The sequence below is a fragment of the Paralichthys olivaceus genome, chromosome 18 (assembly GCF_024713975.1).
Source record: "Paralichthys olivaceus isolate ysfri-2021 chromosome 18, ASM2471397v2, whole genome shotgun sequence".
Classification (NCBI taxonomy): Eukaryota; Metazoa; Chordata; class Actinopteri; order Pleuronectiformes; family Paralichthyidae; genus Paralichthys; species Paralichthys olivaceus.
The window spans coordinates 9650147-9667631 of NC_091110.1; the positions used below are offsets into that span (position 1 = coordinate 9650147).

Consider the following 17485-nt stretch of genomic DNA (forward strand, 5'->3'; position numbering starts at 1 on the left):
AGCCAATTTTACATCCAGATCCATGAAGTGTCCCTGGGAAATATGGGAAAACATAAATAAATGCAATGTAAAAAAAAATTCAAAAAAAATCCTGGATGTGCCTCCTTCCACCAAACAGGCAAACTCAGATGAAAACCTGTCCTCCTCGGTGGAGTTAATAAATGAATAGACCCAAAGAATGAATATTGTCTCCTGTGTGCAAATTCAGAAGCAGGCAGTGAGATAAAACTTAATTCACAGCAAATACAAAAGTGGTGAACTTGATAGGTGTTGATGCAATTAAATATTGTTGTTCTGCTGCTGTGAACTATTACTGTTGGCCAAAGCTCTATGGTCTCTATGGGCATCATGTACATATAAGTGTTCCCGTGCCAGTAGCTACAAAAAACTGATTTAACAGGGATCAAGTGTTAATGATATAAAATCAGCTCCAGTGGACTGATTTATGCTTTTTTACAATTTGTAATGATAAAATAAATTTGACTCAGTTTCTCTTCTTTACAAATACTTATGACACTTTCCCACCAAAATCAATGAAATCTGTGGGCAACAAACACCATTCAGAGAGCAACAACAGACGTGCATGTTTTTCCACTGATGACCAAACTTTAATGATTACCATGCTTTTGTAATGTTTATGGGCATTTATGTATTAAGTTCTGCCAAGGAAATCCTTATTTAATTCAAAAGAACAGTTCAGTGTTTTTTATCTTTTTTTTTCTATAAACCTGTTTGATACAGTACCATTGCTTACAAGTTGCATCATGAACGTCATTAACTGTTGTTTAAAACTGCTTTAATGCCAAGCACAGCATTGCAAAAGTGCAGTTGGTATGAAATCAGACAGTCTCTGATGTCTTTTCAAAAATGTCTGCAAATGAGGGGTGTTTTGCTGATGTGGCAAATTTCCCGTTTTGGTTCTAAAGAAGAAAAAAAAAAAAAAAGAAGTCCATGTGAACCTACTAATTTAGTTCCCTTCTAACAGCCAGCTTTCTTTTTTCAGACTCATTATATCCATGTGTCTAATGAACAGCCTGTGTAGATCTCCCTCTCTTTCTCTGCATGAGTGCGTGCACATGTGTGTGTCATGTTAAAGTGCAGCACTGGGACTTTGTTTGACATTGTGGGAGCTGCGCTTATTTGCTATCTTGGTGAGAAGATTGATACCGTTCTTATATCTGCACAATATCTCAGCAGCTGGAGTCAGCTTAGCATGGCGGAGCATAGCATAAAGGACAAGACAGTATCTAACCCATACACTGTAGATAAAGATAGACAATGTGTCTCCACTTACTTCCACTATCCAGAAATGAAACCAAAACATCTCGGACACAGAAACTGCCATCTTGCACCGATGATGTCCTTTGGAGCCAGCGTGCAGTCATGATCAGAGCCGTGGTATTGATGTCCTGCTGGTCTACACACTCGCTAGTCTCAGATGTCAATCACAATGTTTCAACCTGTATTTGTAACATCAAATAACTCATTAAACTTACAGGAAAATGATCACTTGAACAAACATAAGTGTGATTAGAAGTACCTAAAATGACAGAAACTATTTTTGAGAAAAATACATATAATGTGTACTATGACTTATTAGTTGGTTCCACGTCCCATCCACTAACACGGAGGAGGCGGGATCTATAGACATATGCATATTTCATTTTTTCTCTCATTGAATGTTCCTGGCCATGAAAAGCCAAGCTAGCGCATAAACCCACTGTAAGAAAGGTAAATATAATTGTTTTCGTGTTTTTTTGTGGATTACACCAAAACAGAAATAATGTGCTAAGTGGAGGTGCTGCAGGTGTGTTTTGTACCAAAGTCATGATAGCTTTTTCCAGTCTTAGCTTAACTTAGCTAATAGCTGCTGGCTCCAGCTACATCCTATGGCCTACTCTACATGCAAACATGCATATTTAATAAGCATATTTCTGTCAAAATTCTCCATCAAGCGTCTATCTCAGCTGTCCCCGAATGAGCATTTATAGATACAACCCATCCAGTTGGTAAGATAATACTGTTACCACTTGTGTTCCCATGTGAGCTTTAAGTGTCTATGATAAATGGCATGGCATCAAATTCATACAATAAATATAAATTTGATGAAAAAAAGGGCCCATTTTATTTCATAGTTAAGTATTTCATTGAGCCAAAACAGCAGAGTGTAAGAGAAAGTGAGACAGCGTGGGGAGAGCAGGAGTTTTGGTTCATGAGCCGGTGGCCCATCTGGTTCGAGTTACTGAAACCCCCTCCTCAATTAGACCCAGCATGATGTCAATAAAACGTCAGACTGGAGAAGCTATCACTTAGCTAAATTGGGCCTGTCAAGTATTGTTCTTTCCTCAGCATTCCAGTGGGGAGAATCAGTCTGAAATGATTTGTAGTTTGATTAAGGTTACCACAATGTGCCATTTCTGATTTGATTTGGGCACTTGCCTTAGAAACTTTGCTGTAAAACTATATATATATATATATATATATATATAGTTATTTATAGGTATAGATATACCTATCAAGTAAACAGTTTGGGTATAAAAGAAGAAAAGAAAAGGTGGAAAAGAAAACTAATATTTTGGAAAACAGGCCAGGGATTACAAAATGACAGTTAATTTACAGCTCTCCTGCAGTAGTGGAAGTAAATGAAGATTTGAAGGTTAATTCTCACAGGTGTCCCAATGATGGTCTGTACAAAGAGAATTAAACAAACAATGTTACACCCTATGATGCATTTAAAGGGCAAAACTGTACTGCAGGAAGTAGTACTGTATGTTACTATCTGAATGCTGAGGGGAAAAGGGCAGCATGGCAGTGGTTAGCACTGTCCCCTCACAGCAAGAAGGTTCTTATTGGGTCAAATCCCAGTTAAGCCAAAAGACTTTGCATGTTCTCTCCATGTCTATGTGGGTTTTCGCCGGGTACTCTGGCTTCCTTCCACAATCCAGAGACATGCAGATTGGAGTTAGGATGGTTGGAGTCCATACTTTGACTATATGTGTGAATGTGATTAGTTGTTTGTCTCTGTATGTCTGCTTTGAGACATGCTTTGATCTGATAATCTCCTGACATTCTCCATTCTCCTGTATGTGAGAACACAAATGTCAGAGTGAGAGGCTTTGGGCCCTCTCCAGAGTTTCTCTGGCCCGCCCATCAGTAAAACCTCTGGATAATTTCCAAATGAGCCGATGTGAGAACATACCAGGAGATCCTCCGGAGGATTAACTGTGAGTGAGTTGGGGTGTTGATGACAGTTCTAACACGCGACAGACACAAAAAACTAAAAAAAAAAAGAAAAAGAAAAGAACAAGAATGTGGCTTTGAATGACTAGCACAGTCTCCAGACTAGACCTCTTGAAACTGGTCTGAGATAAACTGGACAGAAGCTGAAACTAGAAAACCTGTAACACTTGTAGGAACTTGCAACAATTGTTGGGATGAACTTTCTGATTTTCATTTTATAGAAAAAACAGCACTAGTAAATGAATCAATCCTGGTCAAAAGAAGTTTCAACTTAAATTCTAGCTATTTTTCTTTCTCTAACAACATCCCTTTTATATTCAACACTTTTACCATCTAACTGAGATATATGCTTGAATGTTAAACTTCATAGCAAAGGGAGGCTGATATTTATGTTTCTCCTCTCTTACTGCACAGCCAATTTATTAGGATTTCCTTGATTTTAGTGACGGGAGTTTCCCAGTAAGACTATCTCCTCTCTGCTACAAGCCATGGATCGTGCAGGACCTACGCGCTGGTATTCAGGATTATTATTGTAATTTTACTTCCCTGAATAGTTTTTGCACCAATTGCAGGCATGTTTTTAAAGTCAGTCCAGGGCCTGAAAAACGGTGATCCGTGGAAAAGGTGACACACATTCCCAACCGCTCCCACGGGGAAAACAGGAGAGTCCACACCTTCTCAGGAACGCAGAGGCCTATACTACCCTGAAATCTGACATCAATTACCAGATGAATTTCAGCGTATTATAATGCCAAACACCTTATCTGCAGACCTGCACTCGTTGGTGTTGAGCCAGTTTGGAGATCATCAGCGGAGAATGTGTCAATAGATTTAACTGTATCCATTTAAAGGCTTTGTTTAAATCGGTTGGAGGGCTCGAAATTCAGGTTACAGATGCTTAAAATTCAGAGGGCAACCGTACAAGGCTCAAAGCCCTGTAAATCACCAACTCTTAGGCTATACACGTGTATGTCGCTGAACCACTGAGCCCTGATCGCATCGCATCTCGAATTCCAATGTGCCTCGTGAACATAAAGATTTAATCAAGTGTTTGTGAAAATCTGACAGCCATGGTTTAACAGCAGTGGATAGACAACTCTGAATTCATGCCAGAGCACTCTTAGGTTTAAGAACGCTGGTGATTGCTGTAATTGCTGTGCAGCAGGGGTCTGTTTCAGACTCAAACGCAGAAATAAAAAAGTTTAATACTTGTATGTTTCTATAGGAACCTCTCTAACACTTTAAAGATGTGGTCTTGGTTTCAGTGACAGCCTGTGCACTTAGCTTTTATGGCACAAATGTGACTGAAGGGCTTCGTTTTAAATTAGATTGTTCTATATAGCTCGTGTTCATCTGGAAAATGCTTTATGAGCCGCAGATACAGGGGTGGGCAAAATAAAATGGAAACAATTTAAGAAAGATAACTACTTCTTCATGGCAAAAGCTGTGGGTCATATCAAGTTGCTGATTAGCAGAACTATATGGAAAAATGTACTGTAAATGTCCAATATGCTAAATCCTCATAAGTCAGCCCCTGCTTGAATGGGATTCTTGTTTTTCACTCACCACATGTTATCATGATTTTTGAGATTATTACCTCCACCAAAGAGATTGTGTTTTCATCTGCCTTTGTTTGTAAAGTAACAGGATTACACAATAATGACTGGATGGAGTTCCATGAAATTTGGTGGGAATGGTGTGGTATACGTCAGGGAGGAAACTATTCAATTTTGGTGTGGATCCAAAAAGGAGTATTTAACTTTCTTCAACATTATGATTAGGCATTTTATATTTACATTTTCTTTGATTTCCATTCCATCCAGTTCAGCAACAGATGACTCAGCCTCTTTAAAGTTGAGTTAACTGTCTCCTATTGACAACTCTTATCAAAGCGCTGATTGCCAGATGCATATTCTAATGGTACTCAACTTTAGATGACCCATTTTTGAAGCAGCATAATTTATGTGTTTGCATTATGTCGACATCCTTCAGATAAATATTATGTGCAGCATCTACACACTTCCATGTTCGTGCAGATGGCTTGGTTTGGACAGTGAGGCACACTTAAACAAACAATAAGTATACAGCATTAAAAATCCGGCTGAGGGGTCCAGTAATGCTCAGCTCATACACTATGACAGGATTTTGGATTATTGTCCATGCTTTAACCTTTACACAAAACAAAGGTTGGCCTGATTTCAAGATAATTCAATTGTTTGCAAGAGTATTGCACTTTGTTTTACAATACAGCTAAAACATTCCATATCATCCCAGAATGTGAATCCCTCATTTTCAGAATAATGCAGCACAATGAGCGCTTAAATCCCCACATTAAAAATCATCTAGTCAGAATTGGGTAACAGCACTGGGTTACTTTGACCAGTCACCTTGGATAGAAAGCCATTGGGTCACCAAGGAACCCAAGACAATAGGTGCATATGACACACAAAACTGAAAAAGAGCCATTGTTGGCAAAAAGGGCAAATGTAAATTTATGCCAAGATAAAATTTGTTTGCTATCATACCACATTTAACCACCAGTGTTTTTCTGTTAACCAAACTAAATTAACTAGAATGACACATGAGCAAAAACATCCGCCAAGGCCCAACAGTCCCCTTAAATTCAGTAAAGCTGCACCAAATAACACACACTGTTCAGTCCCCTAAATATGTCTGATCCAGAAAGATGAATTATTCCCTGGGAGTGAGTGAAAATGTCAAAAATACAACTTATCACAAAGTGATATAGTGATAAAAAATTTCTGGATCTGCCTCCTGACCCATTTATCCTTTCACCAAGTTTCAAGCTAATCCGTCTGATAGTTTTTGCTTAACTAACTAACAAACAAGTGGACAAGAGTGAAAACTCCTTGGCGGAGGCAATTACAGCTGAAATATTCTGCATACTGATCCATTTAACTGACCTGTCCACTGTGGATGTGAAACAACATAAACCAGTCACACATTACAGTTTATGACGTGAGACTGGTACTCATTTTGCTGGTGTCGTGAGGTTAGTGTAGACTGAGACATAAACCAGTCCAAGTTCTCTGTATGTCAACAAGTTGAGCTCATGGGAAGTCCCTGATTCTCCCGTGTCAGACAGACAGAGAAACACATTCTCTCCAGCTCTGGCGAACCAGTCCCAGGCTTTTTCTTTTTAGAGGCTTCTAATCCTGGCGGGTCCCGGGCCTGACGTCACAGGGCACCTCCCCCCACCCCTCCAGTCTGCTGATGTGCCGCGCACACTCTCATTTCCTCCGCAGCTCACGAACACCAACCTCTGCTCAGGTCCCGACTCAGGTCCGAGTATCAGATTGAAGCATACTGCCTCATCTGAGGCCTCATGTGTTTGAGAGGGTTAAACTTTGGAGGAGGGAGGTGCTGAGTGAATATGTGGGCCGGTGTGGGCACCCTCTCCTCCCTGCATTTTCTCTTCCCCACTTCCCCTCCTGTACATCTCTAAATCGTCTGCCTCACTTGCATCATGTGACCAGGAAGTGTGGCTCCCATCCATTTCCCCTCCTGACAGAAAGGAAATATTGTAACAGAGGGGGCCGGCGCTGGGCTCTGTTACGTCGCTGGTTAAAAATAACTGGCATATTTAAGGCTGCTGAGGAATCCCAGGGCAGGCAAAGGCTGGACAGCCTGCCGCCCGGCAGGAGCTCGCTCTCTCTCCTCTCGGTCTCTTTCTCACCGACTTCTCCTTCTCTCCGCTTTCACCTCTAAATCCCTTTCGCTTAACACAAGAACCGTAACATGACCACGACCACCACCCTGCCCCTCAATCACATTTTCCTACATCAGTGGAAACCCACCACCACATTATATGACGCGGTTAGAGCCCCGTATTGGTTGGTTGGTTTCATCCCAGCCTGGCCTGTCCAGCGATAAAGGCTTGGCTGGCATTGTCCAAACAAACTGCACTGACTCAGACCTCATCCATATGCATAACATCACACAGCTGTCCCTGTCATGCAGCCCTATGGAAAACAATACACAATAATTTTGAACATAAAACAACCAATTTCTATCACTGCGCAACCATGTTTACCTACAACTGAACTGCAACAGCAAATTTGTTTTGTAGGAAATGTGACCACCATCTGGATGATGTTCAGAGGCAATGTGTTTTTGAATAAATTAAGCAATATAATTATTAACGGCAGTGAATTCGCAAGTAGGGTGGTGTTTAAATCAACACAACACCAGACCATGAGGTTCGCATGCAAGTGTCCTGTCTGTGGTTTGGTTAAGGCAACAAAGGCACTTTGGTTAAAGTAAGGGAGAAGTTGTGGTTTTGGTAAAATGTACATAAACATGCTCACTGTATTAAACCAGGGCACAATCATTCCTTAAAACGCACAGCACTAAAGCTTTAATACAGTAAAAGTACTACATGTAATTTCTAGAACTGTGTGGAGGAGTTCAGGTTAAGCACTGAACAGTACATTAAGTATTAGTTAGACAGGTTAAATTGTGTTAAAGGTGTTACTGTAATGGTGAATGGAGCTTACTAGGCTCCACTTGCTCCTGAATGTCTGGACCCCTGTAACCGGTGTGGTGAACTGTGTGTTGAGATGAACATCAGTATAAGATCCATCAGATGGTTGAATATCACATTGCTTATTAGATTATTATTAACTAATAGGTTGAGTGAGTTTAGTGGATCATTCCAGAGCAAGACACCTGATCTGAGGTTTTGTTTTTACCCTATATCTGTTTTTCACTGAACCGATTTCCACAAAACCCATCATTTACATTTTGGTGTAAATCTAGGATTTTCATTTTATCTGTCTGTCAGTCTGTGGCTTGTTTCTCTTGAGAACTCATCTCATCAGCTGCACACTTAGCATGTATATTATTTAGAGCCCAAAATGCAGTGTTGAATTTTGTGCAATTTGGTCACGCCATTCGTTCAGTATCAATAAACTTTGAATAAACAGGTGACCACGCTCTTCTGGGACTCTTCATTGGAAGTGATGCTGTCGGTCACAACAACAGCCATGTTCACAACAACTGACTCTCCAGTTCAGTGTTCTGTGTAGTGAGTCGAGCTTCGATGAACTTTGACAGGTGAACAGCTCTTTGTGCAGCAGCGGTGGCTTTCCTGTGGACTCAGTACCGCAGCTGATCTTTACTTGACGTAATTCAATTACTGCAGGTCACTTTTGCAGTTTCAGAAAGAGAACTACAAACAGCATCACCACAGGCCAAACAAACAGCCCATTCCAAACAGACATGTTTAGAACAGGCCCTGGACTCGTTTTTTTCTAATCCCTGATCAATAGTATGGCATTCATCATTGTTTTTGATGAATCCGTCATGCCTGAATGGTAGCTTATGAGTTAAGTCATGCACATCATCATCATGCAATGACACAATGAAACATGATGTGCTCTTTTTGTTCAGTACCAGTGAAGTCTTCTAATTCAATTTGAGACAGGGAATGACAAAAAACATTGAAGTCTTAGAACGTGCGGTGCCACAGGGACTGGTCATGACTTTCAGGCCCTGTAGTTGGCGCTGTGCTGCCTGAGCTGCTCAAAGGATCTTAGGCTTTGCAAAAACTGATGTAAAGTTCCTATGTATACAATCTAATTGTATTAGAGCTAATGTGAAGTGGAGGAAAGAGAAGTGCAGCGCTGGGAAAAAAAAAAAAACATGACTCCGCTTTCGAGAATTAAGGAAAGAATGAAAGCTATTTTTTAATTACTGAACAGCATCTGGAAGAGAGCACTGAAAACCTCAATATCTGGAGTTATGATTTGCTGGTGCTCATATTCACTTGGGTGCGTTCCAGGGGGGGGGGGGGGGGGGGGGGGGGGGGGGGGGGGACTTGACTTGAGGCACACCGGTGGAAACCATGTCAGTCACATGCCTCACCGAGGGTGGGAATCCAAAACACTCAGGAGTTGTGCAGCCGAGTTATTGGGCAATTCACACTCTATTTACATAATATCAATGTTCACGACTATGTGACTCGATTATCAAAGTGTTTGATGTTGATTTGAATATGAGCAAAACCACAGATTATATCAGCTGTTGCCGTGGCTGTTTGGAAAACACTGAAGGTCTGATCAGTCGAAACTTGCGGCGTAGCCAAGAACAACACCTGAGGTCATTTTTTAAAACAGTAATTGTTTTTGAAGGCGCTTCTTCAAGTTGGTGTCGTGACTTCCACACTTGATCTGCACTCATGAGAGCCCGGAGAAACAACAGCGGGACACTTGTTGACATTAATGAGAGGAAAGTATGACACTTCTGAAGTGTCACGTTAGCACTCAGCAGTTATCGTTAATACAACAACATTACCTCAGTCTCTCCACATCCGGTTCTCGGTGATACGTCGCCAATGCCTTTAATGTAATTACGATATCTGGAATTGCATTACAGATTAAATGATTCATTGTGAGCGGGGTACCGCAGCTTGCTCGTTCATAATCCAGGTCCTGCGTTCAGGTAAACGCTGCATTAACATATCCCGCACATTAACATATGTGTGGTGTGACTTACTAAATCACCATGACTTAATTGTGTCAGGAAAAGCTCACGGTGGTGTCATGTTCTCTTCCTTTATCTCTTCCCTCTATCTCTGCTTGCTCTGTCATTATTGTCATGCAGAGCACCTCAGCTGTCAGAGTCAAACCTTTTGTTTATCGGATCATTTTCAAAACCATTGTCTTCCACCATAAAGAATATGGCTATAATGACAGAGTTCCCATTGTGTTCATACCTGCTGTAGGAAGCAGGTCTGCCAGAGCAAGACATGTAGCGCAAACACTGCAGGTTTCAGGCCATCACTCCACACCATACAATAGCAGAGCTGAGTTGAAGACATCTCACATAGAACTGTTTGGATACAGAGCCCTATATCTCACTGTTAACAACAAATCATGGGTTGCCTAACAGGATGCGATTTCTATTTGCAAAGTTCCCATGCCACTGAGGCCTATATTCTCCCACCAGGTATTGTTTGATCAACCAAAAGCAACATGCATCCATTCAACTTCCACCTGTGAATGAAGATACAAGCAGACACCGCCACTCGATATGTCCTGTTGGAGTGACGGTGTGTTTGTTGACTTGCCTAACGGACAAGATCCTGATGCAGCAGGATCAGCAGCAAGAGCTTTGTTTGCTCTTGCACTGAACTCTTGAGTCAATGTGTCTAATTATCTTGGATAGAGAGGTTTGTGTTAGCTCGCTACCTCTGAGCAAACACTGCCTGAACCCAACTCAAACTCAAGGGCGAGCAGTTCTCAGAAAGGTACTGTTCCCAGGTAAGTTATTTGCCATACAGTATTTTCATGGCTGCATGTGGTGTGTTGTTTTTTTTGGTATGTGTTGGACTTGTTTGGCAGCAGCCAAGATTTGCATGAAAAGCCAATAAATATTGTTTGACAAAGAAAGACTTAATTGCAGCTGCTTGCAAAAGAAATGTGTCATCTTAAACAGCTATTTTAAAGAAACTCTTAAACTTAGACACACAAGCTCAGAGTATGAACATTTCCTCTGGGATTTCCTATAAATCCCATTAGTCTGACATTTCTCTCAAGAATTTCAATTGTTCAAGCCTATAATCATCTTTGAGAATTTGCAAGTTTAAATTATATTTGTAAGGACAGTACATACAGTGTTATACAGTATATCAGGCTACTTGTGTTACACTCACCATCACTAGATGTAAAAGTAAAATAAAAAACAAAGAAAGGAAAACTAGAGCGAAATGAAACATTGCCTTGCAGGTGCATGCATGTGTTGAGGGTTGGCCGCTCTTATTGCAATACAGAGATGTAATTTTAAACCTGACATGGGAGTGCCCATAATGCTTTGCATAATTAGGCATACACAACTTATGTGGTAAAAAAAATCTTGCATTTCATCTACATTTGACACTAAATCCACTTAGAGTATGTATTGTAAAACAGGTTGAGCAATAAAAAGTGTTGTTATTCCATAAATAATTAATCACCCACTCTGTGTAGCATTTCAGCGATAGCGAATCTATGCCTGAAAGCTATGAAGCACATTTCCTCAGGTTCTGTACATAAGTACAAATTTGAGTTGAATATTTCTGATTAATATAACTTTAATCATCTAATGCAGCAAATTTATATGCAGGGAAATAATAAATGTGTTACTCTACTACATTTATTTGACATTTAGAGTTACCACTTATTTTTTAGATTAAATGTTGTACAAAAATATGTTATAGTAAATTGATGAATTGCCTATTGGGTTGACAAACTGATTATATCTGTTTCTGATAACTGGTTGCTCTGGGGAGTGTCTGGGGGGAAAAGCAAAACTGCCATGTTGAGCAGGGGGCATATAGGTGCCCAACGACAAACGACTGGTCCTGGGCCCCTTAAAAGGGTTCATCCGGCCATGCTTTTACTCTTGTAGACACTTGTACTGAAGTATTTTATGCTGTTTGCTTCTTCCACTGCTGCAGCTAACACATGGACTAATGAAGGATTTTTATTCCCACCCAGGTGAAGTGTCTGCCTGCAGGTGACCCCTCCAGACATAATGAAATAAAAGTCAAGAGCTATTCCCAGGTCAGGCCCTGAGAAGAGATGCGCTCCTTCACCCACATTTTCTCAGGAATAACAGTGAGGAAAGGTGCCGTTGCTATGAATACAAACAAACCTCTCTCTCTCACACACTCTCCCTCTCTTTTTTCTCTCCCTCTTTTTTCTCTCGCTCTCTCCCTCCACAGCCTCTCCCCCCCACGTGATGTTTTTTCTCGCTGGTTGCCGGGGCGACGTGGGCGTGTCCAGTGCGCAGACTGGTCTAGTTCCAGTGATTTAAGGATACCTCTCTCACGCGGTTGTCTCAGTTCAGGCTGCCGGTTCCCTGCATGGCAACAGGCGCGAGGGATTCCCCCTCTCCCGGTCCGTCGCCTCTCTGTCTTCCCATTTACATATTATAATTAAAGAGAAATTCTCTAGTGTTAAAAAGTCCGTGTGTCTGGCGGCGGCTGCCCGACGCGCCCATCAGCTGCAACATGTCCTGGATCCTGGTTTGAGACGCGGAGACGCACTGAGCAGAAACTTTTACGCCCGGGGGATATTTACCCACGCAGCCCGCACGGTGACACCGAGGACGGGACTCCACATCCAGATTCTCACTGATGAGGTGTGGGGACCTGGAGAAACTTTTATCCGCACAACATTTTTCACTCACGGACCGCGCGCACTGCTGCGCCAGGATCGCTCCACTCCACGAGGATTTACCATATTTTCTCTCGATTTCAGGCAACCTCCCAATGACGTCGAGATGGCTTTAGGTGGAACCCTTCTTCCCTCCATATCCACGTTTGCCAGCGGCCCCACCGTCAAGAGCAAATCCATAGGAAGTGCCAATTTAGTGAGTATAGCCCCTTATTTTCGTGCGTAAAAGCCGTGGCACATCATCTTCATCAGCCGGTGTGTGTAGCCTGTAGTGGAGATGTTTTCCTGTGTTATGTGCACGATCAGGGCTTGACACATGCACGCTCTGCTGGGGCGTGCACCGGTTTACACAACCTACTCCTTTAGGGTTAACATCTGCAGAGAAGACATCCTGATGCACAGGCACAATAAGTGGTTGACTGTTTCTATATGGTTCACCTTAAGGAAAAGTGTTATTTACCTGGTAGTTTGCCCTGCTATTGCTTTACAATGCAGGTTTGTTTTGATTACACAAATCTGTATTCTAAGGAGTGCCAAAGACACCTACCTCTGTAGCTGAGCTGTCATAATAATGCCCCTATAGACTACAGATCCAGTGTCCTTCCCCCTTGAGACAGTAATCTCTTCTTTTTCTATCTGATATCTTTAACTATTAAGAGCAAACAGTATTTTGTAAGTAGGCAGGGCAAACTCAAATGTGATTTCCTTGACTACTGTCTGTGGTTAATAAACAATAACTGTACTCTAGTCATTAACGCCTCTGTAACTTTCCTCTAGAGATGGAAGGAGGAGTTGTCCCATCTTAAGAGACCCAGCGTGCCAACCGGAAGCAACTGCACCGACCCAGACCATCCCACTGCCACCAGCACAACAAGACCCAGCATGTCCAAGAAAGACATAGAGCTAGACCTCGACTTGGACTATGATTTTATTCTGTCCAACTCAATTCTTCAGCAGCAGCAGCAGCAGCAGCTACAGCAGCAACAACAGCAGCAGCAGCAACAGCAGCAGGAGGAGACTATGGCATGCACCTCTGGCCAGGCCTCCTCTCCCTCCCCAGGCTCCTTCTCCTCTTCTTACCCTCTCCCCTCCCCTCAGGGCACTGCCAGTGAGCTGCTCTACACCATCCCAGACATAAGTGACGTTTCACCCTCTGGGGGCTTCGTGGCGGAGCTGATGAGGCCGGAGTTGGACCCGGCTTACCTGCACCCCACTAGCCTCCATGGCAAGTTCGTGGTCAAGACAACATTAGACATGGGAGAATACAGCCAGGGCCTGACTGTGAGCAAGGCCTGTGTCAGCGCCGTGTCAGACCCAACTCCTTCTCGTGCCTCACCATCATTTATATGCCACAGGATAAAGCAGGAAAACCCTGGCAACTGCACCATCTCACAGCCAATTGACCTCCACCTGGCTGGGGTAAACTCTCATGGCAGAGGGGGCCAGCAGCAGCGCCCCAGCCACTTGGACCTACATGGGTTCCCCGGCGGAGGGCGGCCCATGACGGGCGGTAGGTTATCCTCATCCTCATCCCTCTCCCCAGACCATCCTCTGAGCCGGGAGCACCAGGTGTTGGGGCATCCTCACTCTCAGATCCCTCTACCTCCCCAGGGATACCACCATAACTCCCCACAGGGCTACACCTCGTACCCTCAGTCATCCTCCATGCAGTTCCAAGGTGAGAGCACGTTTCCTTTTTGACTCTAGACTTTCATTTAATGTAATGTGGCTACAGAAATCAGTCATTTAAATGTGAAATGTCTGTTAGAAGATAAGTGAAAGAAAATGAATAGATACATATAAAGCAGAGTAACAGGGACCATATTAGAAAACAGTCCATAAAGTCTATTTAAATACATGTTTAATTAAACCCAATACAACAAGAGCATAACATGTTAAAAAACCTGCATTCAATGGCGTTGGACAAATAATCCCCTTGTCACCATAAAGACAAGGCCACATAAAAATAATTTGTATTTCATTTTCATTAGATTAGTGTTGCCTTCATTGCTTAAAGACAAAAAAACGTCACTTATGTGTTGCTCTTCCTGGTTATGCCACTTTTATGCCTTTTCACACAATAGTGTTATGAAGTTACAAGCTAATTAGGTTGTTTAAGAAGAAAGCTGCTGTTTTCTAAAGAATCTGAATCCGTGACCTTATTCCACCATGTTATAACTGATATTATTTGTCTGTATGATGAGGTAGAATATTGACCTTGTTCGTGATCTTCTGACCCCCCCCCCCCCACAGAGCCCCTCATGATCTCCAGTGGGGACTGTTTGCCGGAGGAACCAAAGCCTAAACGCGGCAGGCGCTCCTGGCCCAGGAAGAGAGTCGCCACGCACACGTGTGACTACGTTGGCTGTGGGAAAACATATACCAAGAGCTCCCACCTCAAAGCACATCACCGCACACACACAGGTATGTAACTGCATGTTCACATTCTATCATCTATTCTTTTTAAATTGTCACATGAAGATAGCTTATATTCTCACGGCTGATATGGTTTTAATGTAGTAGAGCTTTAGCACAGCTTTAATTCATTTGTGCTGTTTTAATTTTTCAGAGCTAAATAGTTAAACCACATCTGTCGCACAGGGGTTTAGATGGGTGTGGGATGAGTGAGGGGGGAGTTGTTGAGCAGGTGGAGTAAAACAGGTTGATACTGATCCCTGCTTGAATGCAAACCCCGGGCCGAGTGGTTTGAACTTTATACACGAGCTGCAGGACAGGATGGGCCTCTTTTTCCTCCTGGAGGTGGGGAGGGTTGGGCCAGTTTAACCTCAGGGCCAGTGGTAACCACGCCATGTGTGTATTGTGTTTCCATTAAAGGGGAGAAGCCTTACCATTGCGACTGGGAGGGCTGCGGCTGGAAGTTTGCACGGTCGGACGAGCTCACGCGCCATTACAGGAAGCACACGGGCCACCGGCCGTTTCAGTGTCAGAAGTGCGACCGGGCCTTCTCGAGGTCAGACCACCTGGCTCTGCATATGAAGAGACACTTATGAGACCAGGTTGGCGGACCAGGCCGGATGGCGATGGTTGAAGGCTCCTGAAAAACAAAAACAAAACATTGGCACAACACTCAACAGACATGTGACCTACTCATTTTTAAAACCTTAGATTTCCCCCAAGCTATTGTCAAGCAACAAGACAAGCTGTGGTGTTCACGGCAAAGAGCATTACTCCTCTAAGAGCCTAGAATTTCTCTCAAGACTGACCCCGTCTTCTCACGTTGTGCCGGTGACTCAACGAGACCTCTCAGCCAGGGTTGTTAACGTCTACAAAAGGGACCAAACTGGAATTCTTCATATTTAACTGACAAAACTTGGATGGACCAGGTGCCAACAACTTTTAACTGGAAATGTATTCTTTAGTCAGGGAAGCCAGAAGCAGCTGACACACATCTTCAGAGGCCTTCTACCAGCAACATGCCATTTATAGGATCAGCTACACACTGTTCAAAATACTGTATTAATAAATACATCTATATTTATATACACATTTCACCTGCGATGCCATTAATTTCAGGTACAATGTTAATTTATACAGAATGGTGCTCAGTGACTCTGGAGAAGGTTTTCTTTAAAGAAAAAAAGGTACCAAAGATAAAAGGAAAAAAATACAAATAGGTGAAAACTATGAAAAAGTGCCATATTGTTGTTTGTGCGTTTCTCGGAAACCTCTTCCACAATCTGACGTAAATCAGGTGAACACTTCACTTTTGAAACGGTGATGGCAATCTTCAATGCACTGCAATTGCAAAGTGCAATAATTTATATGAGACATTCATATTTTTGTATGGAATGAGTAACTCTGAACAAAGATTTTTTTGTTTATAGCCTAAATATGTAATATAATCTTGAATTTTGTACATTTGTAAATAAAATTGCTTTGTTATTGTTTTGTATTTTACAGTATAATAAAATAAAATGTATTTGAAATAAGAAAACAAAGCCTTTATACCCTTTTATGAGTCTACGCTATTATTATTCACTTCGTTGCAAGGAAAGCAAAGAAACAAACATGTCAACGCCATGAAATAATCAACATTAGCTGCATAACAATGACATGCATGGTAAGAGAATTGCCCTTGAACATCAGTCTTAGTAATCATATATTTCCCTGCTTGTGTAATGAAGAATCAAGTTTAAATGGCACCAAAAGCTCACAACCAGCTCACACAGAATATCCCCCTGATAATCACGAGATTGCCGCGGGCAAACTAACACAATGTTGCCGTTAAAAAAAGATTTTCAGAAAATACACTCCTTCAATGTCCTGTTTCCATGGGTTTCTCTTTCCACCTGTCACTGGGAAGAATGGGGAGGACAACTGAGTTCCCTGCTGACATTCAACGGTGACACCAGATCTGACTCGGACTAAGCTCAGGGAGCACAATATGAATGAAACCTGTGAAGATGCTGCAGTGAGATAGTGGCTTGATATGTTTCTGCTGAATGATTATTGTCATAATGCATCATTCTTTGCAGGGTATGTGCGTACTGTATTTATCTACATGTATCTAGTTACAGCAAAGTTGTGTGGTTATATTATAATATAGAAATTACGTAAATGAAGTCCTGCTGTATGTTTATCATGCACTTAACAACTGAAAGATCAACTTGTAACCAAGAGAAAGTCAAAGTAATATTATAGTTATATTCTTATAATATTAAACATTTGCTTCTCTTTAAAAGTTATATATACTGCAAATATCATAAAGTTGTACTAAAATGTTGAATACATTTTTTTTTTTAAGTTACCATCCTTCTTGCATTTACCTTATACTCTTCCAATTTAATTGTAAAAAATGTGAGTGTATGAGGATAAGATAAAGGACAAGTTCTGAATTAATTTATATATATTTCCACTATAAAGTGTGGTAACATCTATTACTTTAATTTAATCTATTCAAATTAAAGGAGTTGCATGTTTTGCGAGGTGATAAACCTTGAAAAACAAGCAACTAAATTAATCAAGAATAAAAACCATCAGAAATAGAATAATTTACATCCTATTTATAGTACAAGGGTCAAATGACACAAGTGTTTGCGGTGATA

General features: G+C 41.8%; 1 protein-coding gene across 1 annotated transcript; it reads left to right on the forward strand.

The window, feature by feature from the left end:
• Positions 1 to 12069: 12069 nt before the first annotated feature.
• Positions 12070 to 16378, forward strand: klf4 (Kruppel like factor 4). Its single transcript, XM_020081804.2, has 5 exons — positions 12070 to 12384; positions 12504 to 12615; positions 13197 to 14097; positions 14673 to 14843; positions 15255 to 16378. Exons 1-5 carry the CDS (start codon positions 12380 to 12382, stop codon positions 15428 to 15430), a joined length of 1365 nt encoding a protein of 454 aa, XP_019937363.1. The 5' UTR covers positions 12070 to 12379; the 3' UTR covers positions 15431 to 16378.
• The last annotated feature ends 1107 nt before the right edge of the window (positions 16379 to 17485 follow it).

Coding starts and splice junctions, on each gene's coding strand:
- klf4 (XM_020081804.2), top strand. Junction 14,098..14,672: donor ATCCTCCATGCAGTTCCAAG/GTGAGAGCACGT, acceptor CCCCCCCCACAG/AGCCCCTCATGATCTCCAGT. Junction 14,844..15,254: donor ACATCACCGCACACACACAG/GTATGTAACTGC, acceptor TTTCCATTAAAG/GGGAGAAGCCTTACCATTGC.